The following is a 24,666-nucleotide window of genomic DNA, read 5'->3' on the forward strand; positions in this document are numbered from 1 at the left end:
AGTGCACTATTTGCATACAGTCATTCAGAATATTCAAACCACAGCAGCTGCTTCCTAGCAGGAGCTTTTGCTGCAACAAGTCTGCTACATAAGGGCACAAACTCAGAATCCAAACCAACCTGTTAGCCAATTAGAGGCAAGAAGTCTGAATATCAAGAACTACTATAAGTAAGACTCCAATTTCTAACAACTAACAGACTAACTTCTAATTCCTGAAACATGGGCTCCCACCTTACCATGGTGGAGGGGTTTGAGTGTCTCAATGATCCTAGGAGCTAAGTTGTCTGAGGCTTTCTGCCTCTGGTAGGGTCACCCATGGCAAACAAGTCCTAGGTTAGGGATCAGACAAAGAGCAGCCCAAAGACCTCTTATGATGAATTAAATAAATGGAAACCGTGTTCCCTCACCTGGACGTGGGTCACCGGGGGACCCCTCTGGAGCCAGGCCTGGAGGTGGGGTGCGTTGGCGAGTGCATGGTGGCCGGGCTTTCACCCATGGAGCCCAGGGAAACGTGGGTCCCCCTTCCCATGGGCTCACCACTCGTGGGAGGGGCCAAAGGGTTCGGGTGCAGTGTATGACGGGTGGTAGTCGAGGGCAGGGACCTTGGCAGTCTGATCCTCGGCTACAGAAGCTGGCTCTTGGCACATGGAATGTCACCTCTCTGGGTGGGGGAGGAGCCTGAGTTGGTGTGTGAGGTTGAGAGGTTTCAACTAGATATAGTCGGACTCAGCTCAACGCATGGCTCTGGCTCTGGAACCAGTTTCCTTGAGAGGGGTTGGACTTTCTACCACTCTGGAGTTGCTCCCACTGAGAGGCGCCGAGCAGGGGTGGGCATACCAGTTGCCCCCCATCTTGGTGCCTGTACGTTGAGGTTTACCCCAGTGAATGAGAGGGTAGCCTCCCTCCGCCTACGTGTGGGGGGACTGGTTCTGACTGTGGTCTGTGCTCATGCACCAAACTACAGTTCAGACTACCCAACCTTTTTGGAGACCTTGGAGGGGGTGCTGGAAAGCACTCCTTCTGGTGACTCCCTCGTTCTACAGGGGGTCTTTAATGCTCACGTGGGCAATGACAGTGAGAACTGTGGTAGGGAGGAATGCCTACCTGATCTGAATTCGAGTGGTGTTTTGTTATTGGACTTCTGTGCCAGTCATGGATTGTCCATAATGAACACCATGTTCAGACATAAAGGTGTCCACATGTGCTCTTGGCACCAGGATACCTTAGGCCACAGCTCGATGATCGACTTTGTTGTTGTTTCATCTGACCTGCGGCCGCATGTCTTGGACACTCGGGTGAAGAGAGGGGTGATGCTGTCAACTGATCACTACCTGGTGGTGATTTGGCTCAGGGGGGGGGGGGGGGGGGGGGGTTGCCAGTCAAACCAGGCAGGCCCAAATGTATTGCGAGGGTCTGCTGGGAACGTCTGGCAGTCTCCTGTCAGAAGGAGCTTCAATTCCCGCCTCCGACAGAACTTCCAAAATGTTCCGGGGGAGGCGGGGGACATTGAGTCTGAATGGACCCTGTTCAGTGCCTCCATTGTTGAGGCGGCCGACCGGAGCTGTGGTCGCAGGATCGTCGGTGCCTGTCGTGGTGGACACCGGCGGTTAGGGATGCTGTCAAGCTGAATAAATAGTCCTATCAGGTATTTTTGGCCTGTGGGGTTCCAGAGGCAGCTTACTGGTACCGGCATTCCAAGCGGAACGCGGCTCGGGTGGTCGCCAAGGCAAAAACCCGGGCATGGGAGGAGTTCGGTGAGACCATGGAGCAAGACTTCCATACGGCTTCGAGGAGATTTTGGTCCACCATCTGGCGCCTCGGGGTGGGGGTGGGGGTGGGGGGGGTGCACTACCAACACTATCTATAGTGGGGACGGTATACTGCTGACCTCTACTCAGGATGTTGTGGATCGGTGGGCAGAATACTTCAAAGATCTCCTCAATCCCACCAACATGTTGTAGCGGAATATAGTTGGTATATTATTACACTTTTATTAAGGTTCAGAGATATCACTGATCCAAATCTGGGCTGGATCATTAATCTTTGGACCGGGCCCTTAGAATCAAAAAGGTTGTTTTTACCACAGGGAATTTTATTCAAACACCTTGTATTGAATTAGAGACAAGAAGAGAGAGAGAGATGGGACGTTTAAGAATATTTATTTTATAATTATTTGAAACAATCACCAGGACTAACTCTCTAATGATGGATGCAGATGGGTGTAATGCTGAAGTGTTGGTGTGTGTGTGTCAGTTCAGAACCTCCATCTGGTGGAGGCGAGTCTGAGTGCGAGGTGTTGTTGCCCTAACTGACCAACGAGGGACTTCAGGAGGAAGACATGAGACGCAATCTATGCCGATCTACGTACCGTGCGGAGACCCCCGTGTTAGATCTGGATGCCAGGTCCTCGACCCTCCTTGGTGCTGGAACTGGTGAAACAGCATCGGCAGCACAACAAACCAGTCTATGGATAGTCTCCCGGTACAACGGCAGGTTTCAGGGTCACGTAGAGACCCCCCTTTATTGGGTCATAGAGTTCAGCTTTTATTCTGAAGGAACCGTCGTCTTGTTGATAAAATGACAGTTTTCCAGCTTGACAGTTCTCAGCTTAAAAGTAGAAAATACAGCTGGCCAGTCTGTACTTCACTTAGCGATGATGGACATCAGATGGACTTGAGAGCTGGTTGAACTCACGTTGGAACTACGTTGAAACTTGCGGTGGAACTGAATTAAAATGGCGTTGTTCTGTTTTATTAGCTTAGTTGTTTATGATTCTTAGCTAATCGAAGTAGACAGATTAACTAAACACCACAGAGCTCTGCCACGCATCAGAAAGGAAGTTCTGATTGGATGAGTGAACAATGTGTCATGTGTTTACCTTATGTGGATCAGGATGTCTAGCTCAGTTAGCCCAAGTCCTGTTATTCATTAAACACATAAATCATAACATTGTGATTTCACAGATCGGTCACCTGATTATTATTGACCAACAGCTGTTTTGATTAGCTTTATTAAAAATAAAGTTCTTTGATTAACTAATGAAAAGCGTTCTTCGTCCTTCTTCTGTCTTCTTTGCTGGAATGTAAACACCAGAAGCAAGCACACGACCGTGGCAATTTATGCACACTGTCACTGGGTCAAAGGGCAGCTGTTAAGGGCAGACATGGCATATTCATATCGCTACAATGTCTTCCTGTGAGGAATCAGAGTCTGGGGACTTTGGGTTGGTCTATCAAATCTCTGGTGCTGAGGTCACTGAGGTGGTTTAAAAGCTCCTCTGTGGCAAGGCTCCAGGGGTGGATGAGATCCGCTTGGAGTTCCTTAAGGCTCTGGATGTTGTGGGGCTGTGTTGGCTGATGCGGCTCTGCAATATCGCACGGACATCGGGGGCAGTCCCACTAGACTGGCAGACCGGGGTGGTGGTCCCCTTATTAAAAAGGGGGACCGTAGGGTGTGTTCCAACTACAGGGGGATCACACTCCTAAGCCTTCCTGGTAAGGTCTATTCAGGGTTCTGGAGAGGAGGGTTTGTCAGATTGTTGAACCTCAGATTCAGGAGGAGCAATGTGGTTTTTGTCCTGGCCGTGGAACACTGGATCAGCTCTATACCCTTAGGGGGATCCTGGAGGGTGCGTGGGAATTTGCCCAACCAGTCTACATGTGTTTTGTGGATTTGGAGAAGGCGTTTGACCTCGTCCCTCGGTGGGCCCTGTGGGGGGTACTCAGGGAGTATGGGGTATCAGGCCCTCTGATACGGGCTGTTAGGTCCCTGTATGACCGGTGTTAGAGATTGGTCCACATTGCCGGCAGTAAGTCGGGCTCGTTCCCAGTGAGAGTTGGACTCCGCCAAGGCTGCCCTTTGTCACCGATTCTGTTCATAAGTTTAATGGACAGGATTTATAGGCACAGCCAAGGTGTGGAGGGCATCTGTTTTGGTGGCCTGAGGATCAGGTCTCTGCTTTTTGCAGATGATGTGGTCCTGTTGGCTTCATCAGAACGTGATCTTCGGCTTTCACTGGAGCGGTTCGCAGCCGAGTGTGAAGCAGCTGGGATGAGAATCAGCTCCTCTAAATCTGAGACCATGGTCTTGATTCAGAAAAGGGTAGAATGCCTTCTCCGGGTCAGGGATGAGGTCCTGCCCCAAGTGGAGGAGTTTAAGTATCTCGGGGTCTTGTTCACGAGTGAGGGAAAACTGGAGTGTGAGATCGATAGGAGGATTGGTGCTGCATCTGCAGTGATGTGGGCGTTGTACCGGTCTGTCGTGGTGAAGAGAGAGCTGAGTCAGAAGGTGAAGCTCTCGATTTACCGGTCGATCTACGTTCCTACCCTCACCTATGGTCATGAGCTTTGGGTAGTGACCGAAAGAACGAGACAGCGGAAAAAAGCGGCCGAAATGAGTTTGCTCTGAAGGGTGGCTGGGCTCTCTCTTAGAGATAGGGTGAGAAGCTCGGTCATTCGGGAGGGGCTCGGAGTAGACCCGCTGCTCCTCCACATCGAGAGGAGCCAGTTGAGGTGGCTCGGGCATCTGGTCAGGATGCCTCCTGGACACCTCTCTGGTGAGGTTTTCCGGGCAAGTCCAACCAGGAGGAGACCTAAAGGTAGACCCAGGACATGGTGGAGGGACTATGTCTCTCACCTGGCCAGGGAACACCTTGGGATTCCTCTGGAGGAGCTGGCCCAAGTGGCTGGGGAGAGAGAAGTCTGGGCCTCTCGCCTTAGGCTACTGCTCCATGACCCGACTCTGGATAAGTGGATGAAAATGGATGGAAAATGGATGGATGGATGGATGGGCAAAAAAGAACAGCGTCCGACTCACAAGGCCTTCTTTTAGGGACCACAGTGAATGCATTGAAAGAACAATTGCATGAGAACTTTAACTGTATTCTTCCTTTCAGGTTGGTTCCTTCTTCATGATCAATCTGTGCCTCGTGGTCATTGCAACCCAGTTCTCAGAGACTAAGCAGCGGGAGCATCAGCTGATGCAGGAGCAACGAGCTCAGTGTTCGTCCTCTTCAACGTTGGCTAGCGAACCAGGAGATTGCTATGAAGAGCTCTTCCAACTGGTGTGCCACTTCCTTCGTAAGGCCAAGAGACAAACCATTGCCTTTTTTTATACATTGAGAGGTAAACCCCGAGGCTTTCGTGGTGTTGGGAGAGGAAGAGGAGGAGGAGAGGTGAGAGAGAGGAAGGCAAATGGAAGGGGAGGACGTGAGAGACCAGTATTGAGGTCTGGTAAGTATCTATGAATATTATAAAAAACTACATTTGTGTTTGCACTTAAATTAACACATCAACACTGTTTGTTAGGTCCCCCATGTGCTCATCATAATAAACCAGATTCCAACTCACCAGCTGAGCCTATGGCCCTCGCTGCCACCTCTGCCACAGATCGCTGCCCTCAGAGTGCTTCAACACTGGCTCTCAGAGATGGTGTCGGAAATGTTCGCAGCATGACCAGTAATGAAGCTGAAGGGGCAACCATGGAGGAGACGGACAGAGAGGATGAAAAGTCTGGGAGTAGAAAGAATGACAAGAAAGGACATAAAAGTACAATGAGCCATGGGGGCTGTAGTCTTAAGACGGGATGTAAGCAGCTATGGCACAAGATAAGGATGAAGCTGTGGGGCATTGTAGAGAGCAAGTACTTCAACCGAGGAATCATGATCGCCATTCTGATCAATACTATCAGCATGGGCATCGAGCACCATGAGCAGGTATTAGTCATGCTGTTTCTGATGTCTTTAACACATCTCTTATTAAAAAAAGAGTTCTTACACAGAAAATAAGAAATGCTTGGTTTTTAATCTGTAGGATCAGTTTCTACATCTAACAAATATTTAGAAAATGTCCGGCCTATCTAATTGATGTAGGCACATCTGAACAATAATTAGACTAGTAGAATCTCAAGGTCCACTTCTAGAAAAGGAATTGACTCCAAAGAGGCCAAGTGTACATTCAATTGGTTTTAAATTGCCTGCATCATACTATTTTACACCTTCCAGAACAGCGGTAGGCACAAAAGACGTGTTGCCACAATCAGAACTTCCAGGTTACTTTACCCGAACGCCCTGGCATGTGCATGTCTGCTCTTCACTGGACAGACAGAACGGGCCATTTTCAGGAACGAACAAAGAACCTGAACAGGAGTAGGTACTCGGAAAGGCTTGGTGGAGCAGCTGAGCGGGACTTTTGGGTAACTCACACTGACTGGTTGTAGCACAGCAAGGAATAGCAAAAGTTCACACTGCGTTAAAATGGCTGTTACAACTCGAGTGTCTAGGGGACCTGGGGTAACATGGAGGACGTGTGACACAGGCAATAATGATAACAAAAGATTTGATTTATGGCATCAGGCCACACAGTTGCTCTCCCAGACCTCCATATAGATTAATTGCTGAATTTTACATATTAAAATTAAAGCAAAACTTCATCACAATACAAACAATATTTTCAGGTGGAGGCAAATCAGAACTAAACTCTTCATTGATTGCAGCGGGTCCAGAGCTTTTAGTTCGTTTTAGATGCAGCCTGTCTTGTTGGTTTCAGTTTATTCACAGTGAACCAACAACCATGCTTCTTACTCTGACTCTTCAATCTCTAATTTTATCTGCTTGTCGCTCTGTGTCCACTTTTCACTGCAGAGTAAACCTCATAATATTGTCTCAAAGGGTCTCTTTTCCTTATATCTTCATCTGATTTTCATGTAAATTATGATTCCTGAACCTGCAGGACATGTCTGCACCAAGGTTATTGAAGAGCATTTGTCATGTTAATGAGAAAATATTCACTTTTGATGCGTCTCTGAGAAATAAAAGTGATTTTCTTTTTATTGTCACTCAGCTTGGTGAACTTAGTCTTTCTATCAATATTTTTTGCTCCTGTTATACCATCGCCCACTCATGCCTGCCACCGCCGCAGTGGTAGGTCGTCTCTCATCCCGGCTGCTTCTAAAAATAGAGAGACAGACGGAAAGTGACGAAGAGAGAGAGAGAAAGAGGGAGAGAGAGAGAGAGTGTTGTTTTAATGGGGAAGCCATCGTGAGCTGGAATGTCTGGTGTTTCTCTGCCTGGAAAGGAAACTCAAGAAATTTGTCGCTCTAGTTCAACACCGGTGTCAAAGCCTTTATCTGCCTTGACAACAAAGCGATACACAAACCTGTCCTGCAAAGCGTGTGGCTCTTCAGGTTCCAAAGTGTGGTGTGACTGCAACAATTTGGCTTTAGCTGTCAGTCTAGCAAGATTTAGAAAGTGTTCTCTGTGGATGATTAGGGTAAGAAATGAAATACCGTATACATACATATGATGAAGACCGCACTACGATGCCAAGAAAATAAATCTGACTTTGTAAGGTTTTGGAAAGAACTTAAGTCAAGGTCATGGTGGACTGGTATTCTGGTAGTACTGGTGTATCGGGATTGTGCGTCAAGCATAACGGAGTGTGTTGGTAGCTTATTACCAAGCCTGGTGCTCCAACAGCACCAGGCCTGGTTCTGTCATGCCACCATTATCTTTCAGCGCATTGATACATCCTGATAAGGTCCAAGGAATTCATGTTAGGATGATTGTGGATCCTCAAGTTGGATCATTTTGGGAAAATTGCGCTGACATGTAAAGTGTGGCAAGGATGCCGGAGAGTATTTTAGAATGCAGAAAAAGGTTGAACATTTTTTAGGTAGCACCAAGAACTTCTCTGCTTCCAGACTGCCTCTACACATTTATCACTGTACTAATGACACCACCCCAGAGAAACTCCACTTGGAATCAGGAAGTTAATGGTTTAATGAAAACAAGCTTGTCTGCAGCAACCCTGTCCTCTTAACTGTTTAAGACCCCTGCAGCAAAGATATATAAGAACTACAAGGTAGAACCTTAGAGGTACAACTCTATCGCAGTCAGTCCAAATTGCGTCAAACTGAAATTAGGATTGTTCAACTAAATCTCCCAGCCGACGTTTGTTTGAATATATAAAATAAAATACCTCCCCAAAATGGAGATTTTGCCATGTTATAAATGATTGCTGACAAATCGTTTTGCAGTCTAAAAATAGAGAGATTTTTATTTTATTTTATTAGTTGTAATGTTAATTAAATGTTGGCTAACTAGTGCCTTTGGTAATCTTTGGTAGTACTTAAAAGCCAGTTTACTGAGAAACTGTTTTCACTTGTTATTTTTTTTAACTCTACTGGTCTCTCTGAGTTTCACATAGAAGATGAAGGTGAAAATAATCTTCTTTCCCTATTTCTTGCATTAGCTGGTGAAATAAAATAGGAGGGTAGTCGCTCAGGTAAGACAGTCGGTCAGATCTACATCATACTAAAAGTTGGCATTCATGTACTCACCCATTTTGGTACACAACGAGGCAGGCTGTTGTTGATTTACCATCCGGGAGAGAGCCGAGCACATCTTGGTTAGAAGAAGCTAACTGTTAGCATTAGCAACTACACAACATGGCAGAACTCCTCCAAGCTTGTCAGTGGTAAAGTTGAATTGCTGTTAGCCAATCAAAGGAGAGATGTCCACATATCAGGAAATAAGTATCCTGCCGTTTTCTGCTCTTGCTAACTTCTACTTCCTAAAACATCATGAGAGCTTTTTTCTCAGAGAGATCAACTCACAAGTCACGGAAACAATGAGTCAACTTGAAAATGAGAGGATACAAAACTTACTTCATACTCAGTTTTATCAAAATGTTCTTTACTTTCAAAGTGTTGTTTGTCACATTAGATAAAGATGGGATTCTTCTTTATGAGATTATGAGGTACAACAGAAAAAAACATTCACTTCTTTCATTTAACTTTATTTTCTGTTCACAAGGAAGGAACTACTGAAGTGTAAATTCACTTCAGAGGTTTCAGCAGCTGCTTGGGAATTAAAGTATCAGCATGTACTTTAGAGATTAGACAAAGAGGAATGAAGCTCAAACTGTGCTGTTAAACTGCTGTTTCATTCTTTTGGCAAAACGTCAAGATTATTCTTCAGAAGTATGTGACAGCATGACGTTCGTCTAAGAAGCCATGGCGATGGGTCAGTTCCAGGGTTTTAATGTGTTACACATTTGTGTACAGCTTCATATTAGCTATTTTAAATATTTGTTATTTACCAAGAAACAAAAAAAATCAAGTTTTTTTCTACACACTCACTTTGGTTTTATTTTTCCCACAATGCCTTTTTTCTTCTTTAATACTCACGCCGTTTACTCTCCTACAAGTGAATACAAGTTCTCAATGTGAGATCCAAATCCCATTTTTTCCACTTGCTTCTGTTTCTTTATCAACATATAAAACATTCAGACCTTGTATGAAGTTTGCCATAATGGTTCTCCAGAGTCAGCTGGCGCTGTTTGCTGTTTGACTGCACTGGTGGGCATACATCATTAGCCCATTTTTCCTCACAGCTAAACACTGATTAGGACTGACAAACACTATGTAGTGCAAACAGAAGCACACGTGTGCACACAAAGACATGTAAATACACAGTCCTCATTGATTCTGGGGAACTGAAATGTCAAAACCCTAGCTGCTTGACTTTCAGAAGAGCCCTCTGGAATAGTGATGAGGTGAAAATCCCAGTTTTGTCATTTTCAGCCTCTAATTTGTCTCTGTGTTCCTCATATTAGGCTCAAATAGCAGGCAGCAGAGAAGGCAGACCCAGGTTGGAAATGATGCGACTCGCTGAAAGCAAATAAAACCAATATGGTGAAAAACTAAAACTAATAACAACAAATTGTTCCTGCCAAAATGCAACTTTTATTAAGATTGAACTTATTGGCAGTGAGTTTGAAGATTACTCCAAAATTAACAATGAGCTCATTTAGTGTAAAATCCAAAGCTGAATGAGTGAAATACAACAGAGCTTTCAGACACAGAGGCAGATATTTTAGGTCAGTGATTTAAATCTCGATTCTGTAATTATAAACAGCAGAGACGAAGAGGAAATGGAACGGATTTACAAACATGGTTACAATCAACTCATTTCTATACCAACCAAAGCAGTCGACGAGCGAAGTGCGAATTAGCATAAAGTTGCAAACAAGCTGATCGGTTGATAACCAAGAACCGGCAATTTACCTCAGGTTATATAAGTGTGAACTTGATTAGCGTCTCAGTTAAAATTCTGCCATGAAATGAAATGGAAGAGGAAACCTGCAGGCACAGGAAACAGGTTCTCAAAAGGCTAAAGTAAATTTAAGTTACATTTAAAAAGTGCTGCAATTTTATGACGTCCAAAAACACAAAGCCTGAAGATTAATAATATAAATCATTATGGCCCATCACGGAAAAGCAAAAGGGTGGTGATGACTGCTTATCTGTTAGCAATATATCTCAGAAATGACAACATTTTCAATTTTGAATTTCAATTAAATTAATAATTATATTTGTAACTAATAACTGATCTGATTCTTAATAGCCAGGCTATTCAACATAAGATACTAGGCTACCATTTGTTAGTGTTTAGTGTGAGATGATAGTAAATATTCCCATTCTTTCTCCAACAACTTTACCTGATAGTAAGCTAACTTTAGGAAAACCAGCAGCACAACAAATATTTTCTAATAAGACCCACAAACCTGAGTCAGCACCAGTCTCATCAAAGCTGGGGTTCTGTCGCCGTACTTTTGGTCTAAAAACGTCCTTATGTCCATCTTCACTCATGCGTTTCAGGCAGAGAGTGTAGAAGAAGCCGGCTGCTGAAGGGCTTCTTCTTCAGTGGTGGAGGCTCAGGCAGGCTGTATACAAACTACTGCCAGCTGCGCCCTCTCTGTTGGACTTTGGTACTGCATGTTACTTCCACGTTTTAGATCCGGGGCTTTTCATAAAACATTCGGGGCTTGAGCCCAAGTAGCCGGTGCTAACGCCGCCCCTGCCTGAAGGAGAACGTAGCGTCAGATGGCAGGTTTAGGACTTCCTGATAATAGGACATCTCACTTCTGATTGGCTAACAGCACGACAACCACTGACTCTGTTTGCTCTGCAATGTTGATGTTTTATCTCCATAAATGACACAAGCCTGGGGGAGTTCTGCTGTGTGGTTGAGTTGCTAATGCTAGTGTTAGCTTCTACTAGTCGAGATGTTCTCTGCTGATTCCTGGATGTTAAAACAACAAAAGCCTTCCCGGTCAAGAGCCAAGATGGGTGAGTCTGTGAACGTTAAGTGACAGGGTGACGAAGATCTTTCAAGCTTTTCTAATGGGCAATTCCCATCTGTACCAGGTCGGCCCGGGCCGGGTAGCCCCAGTCGGCCCCAGCCTGGCCCGGTTGATTCCACACACCCTTGCCTTAAGCCCATGTGGGCTGATTCTAGCCACCAATCAGAGGCTTGCTCTAATGGAAGGTGTTAATTTGCTGTCAGCAGTGGGTGTGTTGGCCCTGGTCGGCCTGAAGCAGACCCCCTCGAGAAGAGGGCTGAGAATGAGCCTTGGTTGGCCCGGAAAAATACCAGGCCACCCAGATATGTAAACAACCTACGCTACCCGGCCCGGGCCGACCCGGTACTGATGGGAATGGCCCATTAGAGTCTCTATTTTCTATCAGAAGCTAATGCAGGAGATAGGTGTAGGAGACTATTTTCATCTTCAGCCTGCACGAAAAGCTCAGGGTGAGCAATTATAATCATAAATAATGATTTTAAAAAATGGCTTTTTGTTGTTCCACACCTTCAAAACTAGTAGAAACCATCTTTCCCCCTAGTGGCCAGTTCCAATAACGCTATCAGATTGCAGAAGATGTCACATGAAACTGAGCATGACAATATTTTCACAATTAAAAGCATCTAGGATCGTTTTAGATTGGTAAAATGTCCTTTTATTCTCAATTAGCCTATTGCTTCAGTAATTGTTGACTTCTATTTTTTAGTAATTGCTTTCTTTAAAAACTTTTTTTTTCTGTTTTCTTTTTCAATGGAAGCCTGATGAACTGACAAATGTTCTGGAGATTTGCAACATCGTCTTCACCAGCATGTTCTCTTTGGAGATGATCCTCAAGCTCACAGCGTTCGGGTCTTTCAGCTACTTGAGGAACCCCTACAACGTCTTTGATGGGGTAATTGTCATCATAAGGTACGACCAAAACGATACAAAACGTCTCACACATTTAGTTTTGATCTGCATCTACAACCCTTAAAGTTGATGCCAGACATACTGTATATGACTAATAAGATACATGTATGTGTCTCATGCGTGTGCTTTAGAAATAGAACTGACTGCAATTCACCTAAATTTCTTTTTTTCCATCGATTTTTCAGGAAAAAGGTGGTGCCATTAAATTATTCATTTTCTGTCAGCGTGCCATGCATTCAGGCTTGTTCAAATGTACCACCTGTATGAATTTAGGTGCCAAAGTGTCAGACAGCAACAAACACATTTTGTCTTTTGTTGTGTGTGCCTAGAGCGTCAGGTGAATGGCTTCGCCTTGATCTGCTTCTGTTTTTTTTCCCACCTCATTCATGGGGTTGGGAGGCTTTGTCTGTGATCCATGTTATAAAACCATCAGATCAAATACACATCAAAGCACGTAAAACTGAAAAAGATCAAATGTGCACATCACAAAGGATACATGCTGATTGAACGTATCGGTCTTCTAATCTCGTGCTCCTCGACCACTTTCTCTTTCGTCATCTATCTGAATGTCCTCAGCCGTTCATGCAGAAATGCTCTTTGAGTGGGTTCATAGGCGAAGGTATTTTGATCTGCCTAGTGAACCCTTTGATAGCTAACACTTTCTTTTCTGAAAAGGAAATGGTATCCCAGCTACAAAAAATATGAAACAGATTAAAAATAAAGGAGGAAACTTTATTTGTCTAGCCTCATCCATCATTGTTAGAGGACAAGATCACATAATTAACCATATATGTATTAAATGAAGGCAAGGCAGCTTTATTTGTATAGTACATTTAGTTCAGTGTGCTTTCCAGGAGCAAGAACAGCTAAATCAACATGTCAGCATAATGAAAATGCACAAATAAATTTAGATCAAATAAATTTTGATTTAAGAATCAGATAAAAGGCTAAGTAAAAGGCTGAGCAGTTACAGTGCAGAAGGTGCAGCATAAGATATTCATTGGTAGGCCGATGAATACATGAAAGTTTTCGATTTTGATTTAAAATTACTAGAGTCGGGGCTCATTTGAGGCAACAAGGAAGCTGATTCCATCTGTGTGCAGCATAGCAGCTAAAAGCAGCTCCACCCTGTTTGGTTCTGACCCAGGGTTCTACCAGCTGTTTCTTAAGGATCTCAGAGCCCTGCTGGGCGTATATACAGGAAGGAGATCCAACATGTATTTTGGCCCCATGACATTGAGCGATTTCTAAACTAGTCGTAACACTTTGAAATGTATTCTGTAGTTTACTGGTAACCAGTGCAGAGATCTAAGAACAGGAGTGATGTGCTCAGTTCTCTTGTTAAAACTCTAGCAGCAGCGTTATGAATAAGCTGCAGTTGCTTCATAGCTTTTTAGGGAAGACGAGTCAAAAGGCCATTGCACTAGTCCAGCCTGCTGGCGAACAACACATGAATGAGTTCCTGTAGATCTCGTCTGGACATGAGACCTCTGAGTCGTGCTATTTGATGAAGATGATAAAACACTGATTTAGTTATAGCCTTAACGTGACCAGTTCAACTCAGGTCTGAATCACTTATGACACCAAGACTTCTAACCTATAGGTCTTTGTCTTTATTCCTCTGGAGCCAATCTCAGCATACACCCCCATCCTAAGATTCCCATTCTTTGAAAACATGTATTAATTATATTTACAAAATGTATTTAAGAGAGTAAATATGTAAAATGATTGGAAGTAAATTGTTGGGTTTCATAGATTGGGCTTATGGGCTGTTGGTCAAAATATCAATGTAGCAAACATCTTGCTCTAGATTTTCCTGGAACACGCTGAAACTTGAGTTGCATTAAATGATGTTTAGACCTTTCTCTGAGTTTTTCATCTGTTTGTTGGTTTTTGTTTTTTGTAACTTGTTGCAGCGTTTGCGAGATTGTTGGTCAGTCAGACGGTGGTTTGTCTGTGCTGAGGACATTCAGGTTGCTGAGAGTGCTGAAGCTGGTCCGGTTCATGCCAGCTCTCAGGAGACAACTGGTAGTCCTGATGAAGACTATGGACAACGTGGCCACTTTCTGCATGTTACTCATGCTCTTCATTTTCATCTTTAGGTAAGTTCATTATTTTGCATGTTTTATTTTTGTTTGACTCGTGATGCATGAATATTCTGCACATTTAAAGTGGTAATTCACTGAAAAAACAAGTTTATTATTATGTGTGATTATAACCAGTCACTCCGAGTTTTCCATGCAGGCTGAACACAAAAATAGTCTCCTACACTTATCTCCTGCATTAGCTTCTGATAGAAAATAGATGGAGAAACTCTAGGATTTATAAAGCCTGGCAGATCTACGTCACACTGTCACTTAACATTCAAGGACTCACTCATCTTGGCTCTAAACAGGGAAGTCTGTTGTTCTTTCAGCATCCAGTACACAGCAGAGAATGTCTCAGCTAATAGAAGCTAACTGTTAGCATTAGCAACTCCACCACACAGCAGAACTCCTCCAGGCTTGTGCTATTTGTTGAGATAAAACATCAATGATGTGGATCAAACAGAGTCAGTAGTAAAACTGGGTTTCCAGTCAGAGGAGACATCATGAAAAAAGAATCCTGCAGTTTTCTGCTCCCTAAACTTCTGGCTAACTTCTATTTCCTGAAACTGGATCACAAGAGCTTTTTTATCACAGAGCTCTAGTCACAAGGCATTCATTTTACCAGAGACCACTGCTTTTGTGGAGATAAAACAGCAACATTTTAAAACAAGTGTTCAAATATCAAGAAAGAAGAGTGCAAATCCAACTTTGTTCAGCTCATCTCTGATCTGGCTCACTTTTAGTTCCTGAGCACATCAGAGCAACAAGCATAAGCTGAAAAAAAAAACACTGTAAGCTTCCATTTCTAACAGAAATATTTCAAAAGTAGCAACACATTTTTAGTGGATTAAAAGAAAAAAGGTTTTCTACCACATTCTCAGCCTCACCAGGTCGTTTAATTCTGTTTTATAAGCTGTTTTCTTATATAATACTATTCTTAAAATGTCAATGTTTGTGTACAACATGCAGAGTGTTGCATGTAAATATGTTTTCATACCTATCTTTATAATTACTTCTAGTTTTGGCAAGTATTCCAAATGTTCTTGTATGTATTTTCTAGTGTTTCTGAATTTATCAAAATGAAAGTTCACACAATGTAAAGCTATCTGATTCCATTTCATTTATCAGACCAGAACAGTAATGAGTTGTATCCAGAAATATGTTTAAAAGTCTTTATTTCAGTGATATTGCTGATATGAAATGCATATTTTACATTTACCAGTAATAAGTTGATTAAATACAAGGACAGATTGATTGATAAAAAGCATTAATTGTATGATAATAGATCCAATCTGGAGTTATAAATCACTCCTTGTGATCCAAACGAATGAGCCACCTAAATATGGCCAATAGGCTATACGGGTCCTAAATAAAGTGATAACCCAGAGCATCAGATTATAATCATTTAGACATAACATACTCTTCAATATTTGACTCTTTTCTATAACTGAAAGAAAAAGCAACGCTTCAAAATGCAGCAAACACCAACATAGTACCATCTTATTAGACCAGTTTGTCTGGTGTGCTGTGTTGCAGTATCCTCGGAATGCACATCTTTGGCTGTAAGTTCAGTCTGAAGACAGACACTGGGGACACCGTGCCCGACAGGAAGAATTTTGACTCACTGCTTTGGGCTATCGTCACCGTTTTCCAGGTAGTCTACTGGTCACTCTGTTCATGTCCTGTTTGAGGTGACCCACAGATGTGTCTTTGGCATTGATAAGTACTGATGTGTGTCTTTACTAAATAAGTTGCTGATACTTTTAAAATGCATCATGCACGCTTCATTCCCAGTGAAGCAGGATAGTGCATTCCTGATGGTTTACTGTTAACCGTGCAGTATTGCTGTTTGAGTTTTGCAATCAATAATAAACTAAAGCTTAATGTGAGCTTAGCATTACCTTCATGTGTGTCTAACTGTAATATTCTCCAAGATTCTGACCCAGGAGGACTGGAATGCAGTTTTGTACAACGGCATGGCAGCCACCTCGCCACTTGCTGCTCTTTACTTTGTGGCACTCATGACTTTTGGAAATTATGTTCTCTTCAACTTGCTGGTGGCCATCTTGGTTGAAGGATTTCAGGCAGAGGTGAGATATCGTTTCACAGCACTGAACACTCAGAATGCAGTTTCATAGTATTTCTACTGACATAGCCGTTGGGATCGTCGTGAGCTGGCAGCCTTATTGTAATCTGCACCAGCTCCCTACAACAGTGGTTTGAGCAGTTACAAATGATAAGGTGAATGTATGGATTCAAAGTTCACATGCATAATTCACAATTACGTATTTATATGCAGGAACTGCAATGAGGTTTTTTATTACTTTAAAGGCACACATGGAAGTTTGGCTTGCTTTTAGCACCCCCTGGTGTCCGTTTAGTAGAACAGAAAGTGATACTTCTCGCTGTGCTTTCATCTTTTTTAACACCTCGATCTAACAGCTGAATATTCTCCTCAGCCTTCATTAGTTTCTACAAGAGTGATTAAAACTAAATCAAACAAATCAGTGGTAAAACATGCAGAAAACGGGTTGGAAGCAGACTGCAATGTCAGGCGTCGCAGCTTCATTTTTTCCAAGTCCAACAGATGGCATCCCACCACTCTGAAGCTGCAAGTGTGGTATTCTAGCCACAGAGGGCGCTGAGGGTCTGCGTGACATTTCATTAACCCTGTAAAGGGTCATTTGATCACGTACTGGCACAATAAAATGATTTAAAATATGAAATATTTGCATTGTATGGCTTTGAGATGGCAGAAATCCTCCACTTGACTTTGCTCTAAATGCTTATATTGAACTGTATCTGCTGACTGCTTTACCATTTTCACAGTAATAGTTTACTACTGTAATTTTTATTATTCCATGACATAACCAGCTTTTGTACCAGCATTGAATCCAACGAGTCCTGAGTTCACTCAACAAACAGTTAAATCACCATCGGTCCAAATCCTCACGACATTATCTTCTAGGATCATCAAAGTCTGATCATCATGACCACGTAGATAACACTGGAACACTCTCAGCAACACATACACCTTTGATGAAACACAAGAGCTAATGTCTCAACAATGATGTGGTGTTTTAAATGCGCTGCCTCTGAACCTGAGCAGAAACCCGTGTTAAATGATGCTGACACTCAGCTGTCACACTCACTGGGAAACTGCAGCGCGGTTGAAAAGCAGAGTTGACTTTTCACACATTGATCAAAGCATCAGCATATTTGCAGCACGCAGCAATGATCTGTGAACTGTAGAGGAAACAGTGACACACATCACAGAGCTTTTGATTGATCTCTGTGAGATAGCAACACAATCCACTGCCATCGGTCTTTCAAACTGACTCTGCTTTTCATTCTCTGCTTGTTTCCGCTGTCAGTCGTTCCCCCTCTGGCCCTCTCACCTTCTTCTGCTCATCTACTCTGTGTCTGCTTCTGCTTCACACGAGGGACTATTGAGCCAATTTACTGCCGTCGGGGCTGTGGGGAATCCTGTTGGCCTTAACCAAAGCTGCGGGGGCCTCTGGAGTAGTGTGTCTGTACTTTCAAGCGTTTACAGATTTAATCTCATGAAAGAGCATCAAGTTGGTTGTGTGAGTGGACTCGCATTTACCTCTGTGTTTTGATTTTCTTTCTCCACATTTTGACAAAAACAAGGTTCTCTTCACAAGGAAGGCCCGGGGTGTTTGTGAGCCTGATGAAACATCCCATTTTCTTCTGTTCTGTTTTCTCTCCCAGGGTGATGCCAACCGCTCTTATTCTGATGACGACCACTCGTCTTCAAACTTTGACGAGAGCGAGAAACCCGATTCCATAAAGCTGTCGGGTGAATACTACCCTCTCTTTCATGTTTTATTTAGGTGTTAGTTTATGTTGATTCATCTGGTTTGAATTTGTAATGGTGAAGAATCTTCTGCAAACTCAGATTGTTACTGTTTTCTAAGCATTTCTAAAAGTGAGTTTCTTACAAAAATATCCAAGTAAAGATAAACATCTTAGGATTTATTATATTAAACCTAATTGCTTACTTTTAAAATAGGATTTATGTTCTCATTTTTTTGAGCTCTGAATGGCACCTGATGTGTTTTCATGGGGTCAATTTTTCCAAAGAGCAAAAATATCACCCTTTAGATTTCAATAGAAATGCAAAAATCTGAAATTTAACTAAATATAAGCTCTGAGTATAACACTGCAGCTGAAACGTACAGTTAACTTGAAGATTAAAGCATTTAAAATTGGTTCAACTGTCAGAATGGATCAAACCTTTAAAAGTGTGGTTCACTTGTTTAATCACTACGTTTGCATTGGCCTCTAGTAGGAATGAAAGCTTTGTGAAATGTATTCTGGGTACGAAAAGCCTTGGTGCACCTGTTTCAGAAACTAGAAGATTGCCAGATCAGAGGAGAACCGGAACAGGATTCGGAGTCTCATTTCCTGATATTTGGACATCTCACCTCTGATTGGCCAATAGAAATGTGACTCTATCACTGGCTCTGTTTGCTCTGCAACATTAATGTTTTATCTCCACAAATAACACAAGTCTGGAGGAGTTTCTGCCGTGTGGTGGAGTTGCTAATGTTAATGGTTAGCTTTTACTAAGATGTGCTCTGCTGTTTCCCTGTTGTGAGTCAAGATGTTCAGTGACATTGTGAGGTAGATCTGTCAAGCATTTCAAATCCTAGATCAGGGGTGGGCACTCCTGGTCCTCAAGGGCCACTATCCAGCAGGTTTTAGTCATTTCTCTGCTTAAACACAACTGGTTTGAATCTGCTGGTGATTTACAGGCTGCCACAGAGCCCGATGAGCTGCTGAACATGTGATTCATCTAAGAATCAGGTGTGTTAAAGCAGGTAAACAAGTAACTGGATAGCTGCCCTGGAGGACCAGGATAGCTCACCCCATCCTAGATAGCCACCATCTATTTTTATATCAGATGCTAATGCAGGGGATAAGTGTAGGAGAGTATTTTCATGTTCAGCCTGCAGGAAAACTCACAGTGATGAATTATAATCAGAAATAATAATTAAAAAATGTTTTTTAGAGTTCCACACCTTTAAATGAACATATGTTTTGGACAGATTAATTTATAGTTCAATTGACTCAAATAGGACTATATATATATATATATATATATATATATATATATATATATATATATGAGAGAGAGAGAGAGAGAGAGAGAGAGAGAGAGAGAGAGAGAACAGAAATCAGACATTTTGAACCAAGAAGGTTGATATCCTATAAACCTTTGATGAAATCATTTCTGCTTGTTTAACCTTTACTCTGATTTTTTTAGACAAGAAAAATACGTTCTATTCTGTTTTTTTTATTTCAATTAATGTCTAATAAAGTGGTGTAAAATGTTAGCTGTTCTGCAAACTGCTTTATAAAATGAAAATAATCTGTAGTTTAAAGGGGCGTTATGGAAGTTTGACAGCCAAAACATGTATAGAAATAATAAATGTCTTCTTCATACATTCTCCTGCAATGCCCTGGTCCTGTAGAATGAGCCCTGGCATTTTACTGTGATTGCCTGTTTTTCTGTAAAATCACAGAAAAAGAGAGATGCTCGGGTCGAGCAGGCTGCTTCATGCGCGTTCACGCTCAGGCATCGCCCGTAGCATTTGCTATCCGTAGCTTTAGCAGCAGTGCCAACTCAGTGACTTTGTCGCTGTTCCTAACGGCTAGTGACAAAGCTAGCTACATTTCTGAGGACCCTTAGCTAATTTCTTCTAGATATTTCCAACAAAATAGCTATTTTCACTCCGAACCGTTCTTTGAACGTTGTTTCAGCTGTAATGAAGGATATAAATATTACAGATACCAAAATCATCATTGGTGTTTTAGCTCACCCGGTTATACGTCGGATTCTCATGCTGGAGACCCGGGTTCGATTCTGGGTGTGAACATAGTTTATTTAGTTTCTTTTTTACATTAAAGGTATATTTTTTTACAGTAAGATGCCCAAATTTTTGTTTGAGACTCGCCGAACGGCATTGAATTCACAGATAAAAAAGATGTGGGTTCAACTTTCATTTTGGAACAATTTTTCAAGCAAGGGAAGGGAATGATCTGAGCATGCAGGAGGACTGACCCATCATAAACCAAACCAGAACCAAATTATTCAATTAATTAGCTGCGCGTTCTCCTGTCTTCTGTCCTCTGGGCCACACACACACACACACACACACACACACACACTCACACACACACTCACACACACTCACACTCACACACACACACACATGGGACTGTCTCAGCTGTTATTTTCGTTAAGGAGTGTGCACGTACAGCATGCGCGCCTCGTGCACGAGCCTACTGTTGAAGCTGCCGTTACGCTTTTGGCCTGAGGGGGGCGATCGCGAGCATAAAAATTCCAAACTCCATAAAGTCCCTTTAATTAACTGAAGGTTTAACCTCCATGTTTGAGATGAATCCCTTGTATTTATTCGACTGTCGATGAGATCTGAAATTGTTTTGAGTCTATTATGTTTTATTGCCTCAGACCCACGGATCTGTACTCTAACACCGAATGGCCACCTGGAGCTCGGGGCCCTCTCCGGGCCCAGGGGATCGTACTCCTCGGAAAAGCGAAGCATCACCAACGAGTCTAGAAAGAGCAGCCTGGAGAGACGCTCTCTTTCTCTGGTACTTTGTCACTTTGCCATCCACCAGCACACTTGCACACATCACATGTCACAGCGGAAACATAATTGCATTTAGAACAATTGTGTTTCATCGGAAAGTTCTGCGTTTGCAGCCAGAGTCACTGGTTTGTGGCTCACAGCGCACCAGTTAGGCCTGGAGGCAGGTGGATTATTTCAAAAGTGTAATATGTTGATTCCAGTTGTACCACACTGATATCCTTATTAAAAGCACACAGTTGCATCCTATACTGAACCTACAGACAATGCAGTATAAATGTGTGCATTCTATCCTTGTCTACCACATCAGAACCCCATGACAGAAAAACAGAAAGAGAAAAGAATGAGATCTACATGGTTTGGCTCAGCTTACAGTTGCCATGGCAACTTCTATTAATTGACTGTCCCCCTCCTATTTTCATCCCCAGAGAAACTGTGGGAGAAGTAGATAGGAAAGATGACAGGCAGAAGTAGAAGAGAGTAAACAAAGCAGAGAGCGAGAGAGGTGGGGGAGAAGAAGATGGAGTGGAGGAAACACCAGCAAGGTGATAAGCTGCAGTTTAGCAGCAGAGAGGTTATCATGTTAAACACAAGATGAGTGTGAGATCCTCTTCACCGTGAGGTCTCCTCCTCCTCCTCTTCCTCTCTCGCAGCTCCGACTGATAAGAAAGCAGCGGTTACGTCACCTAGAGCTAAAGGCTAAGGAGCAATAAGCATTCAAGAGAGTTGTTTACAAAGATCTCCATTACGGTTTCCTTTCTGTGCGACCGTTTTGTGAGAGGCTTTTGCATGTAGCACTTTGATGAACTCACACTTCAGGTTATGATTTGGCACCATGTAGATCATTTTTCTCTTTTCTTTTGCGAGGGGGTGGGATGGTGTTCGTGCCTTATCGTTTGCTGCTGATAGGACTCAGTTTGCTGCAGCTCACTGATACAATCAGTTTCACTGGGTCTAATGGGCTTGCTTCTTTGTTGACGTGTTTTGTTTGTGCCAAATAATGACCGAGGTATGCTGAATTTTTGATGATAAAGAGCTGAAAACTGGTGCACATGCAGGATCCTTGTGTTTCATGTTCAAACGACAGAAACTTCAAGTCCCAAAGCAGGTCAAAGTAACCCAAAAGCATAACAGCAATGAAGTAAAATCAGATCAGAGGATTTACTGAAGACCATCATTGTAAGCTTTTGGACAGATTTTTCATGCATTTTTGTAAAGATACTGCTAAACATAGTAATCATAATAATGACGTAATAACATAATAATGTGTGATGCAAAATTATATATAATTAATTTAAGAAACAAAAGTAATGTTTTATGATTGGGTGAAACCCTCCATAGTTGAATCAGCTGTGATCCTTATACATATCTATCTATCTATCTATCTATCTATCTATCTATCTATCTATCTATCTATCTATCTATCTATCTATCTATCTATCTATCTATCTATCTATCTATCTATCTATCTATCATCTATCTATCTATCTATCTATCTATCTATCTATCTATCTATCTATCTATCTATCTATCATCTATCATCTATCTATCTATCTATCTATCTATCTATCTATCTATCTATCTATCTATCATCTATCTATCTATCTATCTATCTATCTATCTATCTATCTATCTATCTATCATCTATCTATCTATCTATCTATCTATCTATCTATCTATCTATCTATCTATCTATCTATCTATCTATCTATCTATCTATCTATCTATCTATCTATCTATCTATCTATCTATCTATCTATCTATCTATCTATCTATCTATCTATCTATCTATCTATCTATCTATCTATCTATCTATCTATCTATCTATCTATCTATCTATCTATCTATCTATCTATCTATCTATCTATCTATCTATCTATCATCTATCTATCTATCTATCTATCTATCTATCTATCTATCTATCTATCTATCTATCTATCTATCTATCTATCATCTATCTATCTATCTATCTATCTATCTATCTATCTATCTATCTATCTATCTATCTATCTATCTATCTATCTATCTATCTATCTATCTATCTATCTATCTATCTATCTATCTATCTATCTATATCTATCTATCTATCTATCTATCTATCTATCTATCTATCTATCTATCTATCTATCTATCTATCTATCTATCTATCTATCTATCTATCTATCTATCTATCTATCTATCTATCTATCTATCTATCTATCTATCTATCTATCTATCTATCTATCTATCTATCTATCTATCTATCTATCTATCATCTATCTATCTATCTATCTATCTATCTATCTATCTATCTATCTATCTATCTATCTATCTATCATCTATCTATCTATCTATATCTATCTATCTATATCTATCTATCTATCTATCTATATCTATCTATCTATCTATCTATCTATCTATCTATATCTATCTATCTATATCTATCTATCTATCTATCTATCTATCTATCTATCTATCTATCTATCTATCTATCTATCTATCTATCTATCTATCTATCTATCTATCTATCTATCATCTATCTATCTATCTATCTATCTATCTATCTATCTATCTATCTATCATCTATCTATCTATCTATATCTATCTATCTATATCTATCTATCTATCTATCTATATCTATCTATCTATCTATCTATCTATCTATCTATCTATCTATATCTATCTATCTATCTATCTATATCTATCTATCTATCTATCTATCTATCTATCTATATCTATCTATCTATCTATCTATCTATCTATCTATCTATCTATCTATCTATCTATCTATCTATCTATCTATCTATCTATCTATCTATCTATCTATCTATCTATCTATCTATCTATCTATCTATCTATCTATCTATCTATCTATCTATCTATCTATCTATCTATCTATCTATCTATCTATCTATCTATCTATCTATCTATCTATCTATCTATCTATCTATCTATCTATCTATCATCTATCTATCTATCTATATCTATCTATCTATATCTATCTATCTATCTATCTATATCTATCTATCTATCTATCTATCTATCTATATCTATCTATCTATATCTATCTATCTATCTATCTATCTATCTATCTATCTATCTATCTATCTATCTATCTATCTATCTATCTATCTATCTATCTATCTATCTATCTATCTATCTATCTATCTATCTATCTATCTATCTATCTATCTATCTATCTATCTATCTATCTATCTATCTATCTATCTATCTATCTATCTATCTATCTATCTATCTATCTATCTATCTATCTATCTATCTATCTATCTATCTATCTATCTATCTATCTATCTATCTATCTATCTATCTATCTATCTATCTATCTATCTATCTATCTATCTATCTATCTATCTATCTATCTATCTATCTATCTATCTATCTATCTATCTATCTATCTATCTATCTATCTATCTATCTATCTATCTATCTATCTATCTATCTATCTATCTATCTATCTATCTATCTATCTATCTATCTATCTATCTATCTATCTATCTATCTATCTATCTATCTATCTATCTATCTATCTATCTATCTATCTATCTATCTATCTATCTATCTATCTATCTATCTATCTATCTATCTATCTATCTATCTATCTATCTATCTATCTATCTATCTATCTATCTATCTATCTATCTATCTATCTATCTATCTATCTATCTATCTATCTATCTATCTATCTATCTATCTATCTATCTATCTATCTATCTATCTATCTATCTATCTATCTATCTATCTATCTATCTATCTATCTATCTATCTATCTATCTATCTATCTATCTATCTATCTATCTATCTATCTATCTATCTATCTATCTATCTATCTATCTATCTATCTATCTATCTATCTATCTATCTATCTATCTATCTATCTATCTATCTATC

General features: G+C 40.9%; 1 protein-coding gene across 1 annotated transcript in view; it reads left to right on the forward strand.

Moving 5' to 3' along the window:
* The window catches only part of LOC107391375 (voltage-dependent T-type calcium channel subunit alpha-1I), a 374,405-nt gene that overhangs the window by 230,931 nt on the left and 118,808 nt on the right, over window positions 1–24,666 (forward strand). The window contains exons 9-16 of the mRNA XM_070549995.1: window positions 4,895–5,231; window positions 5,307–5,713; window positions 11,902–12,053; window positions 13,970–14,155; window positions 15,677–15,794; window positions 16,075–16,230; window positions 17,873–17,960; window positions 20,640–20,782. Coding sequence (XP_070406096.1) covers window positions 4,895–5,231; window positions 5,307–5,713; window positions 11,902–12,053; window positions 13,970–14,155; window positions 15,677–15,794; window positions 16,075–16,230; window positions 17,873–17,960; window positions 20,640–20,782 — 1,587 coding nt within the window. The remainder of the gene's footprint in view (window positions 1–4,894; window positions 5,232–5,306; window positions 5,714–11,901; window positions 12,054–13,969; window positions 14,156–15,676; window positions 15,795–16,074; window positions 16,231–17,872; window positions 17,961–20,639; window positions 20,783–24,666) is intronic.

This window comes from Nothobranchius furzeri, chromosome 4 (assembly GCF_043380555.1).
Source record: "Nothobranchius furzeri strain GRZ-AD chromosome 4, NfurGRZ-RIMD1, whole genome shotgun sequence".
Classification (NCBI taxonomy): Eukaryota; Metazoa; Chordata; class Actinopteri; order Cyprinodontiformes; family Nothobranchiidae; genus Nothobranchius; species Nothobranchius furzeri.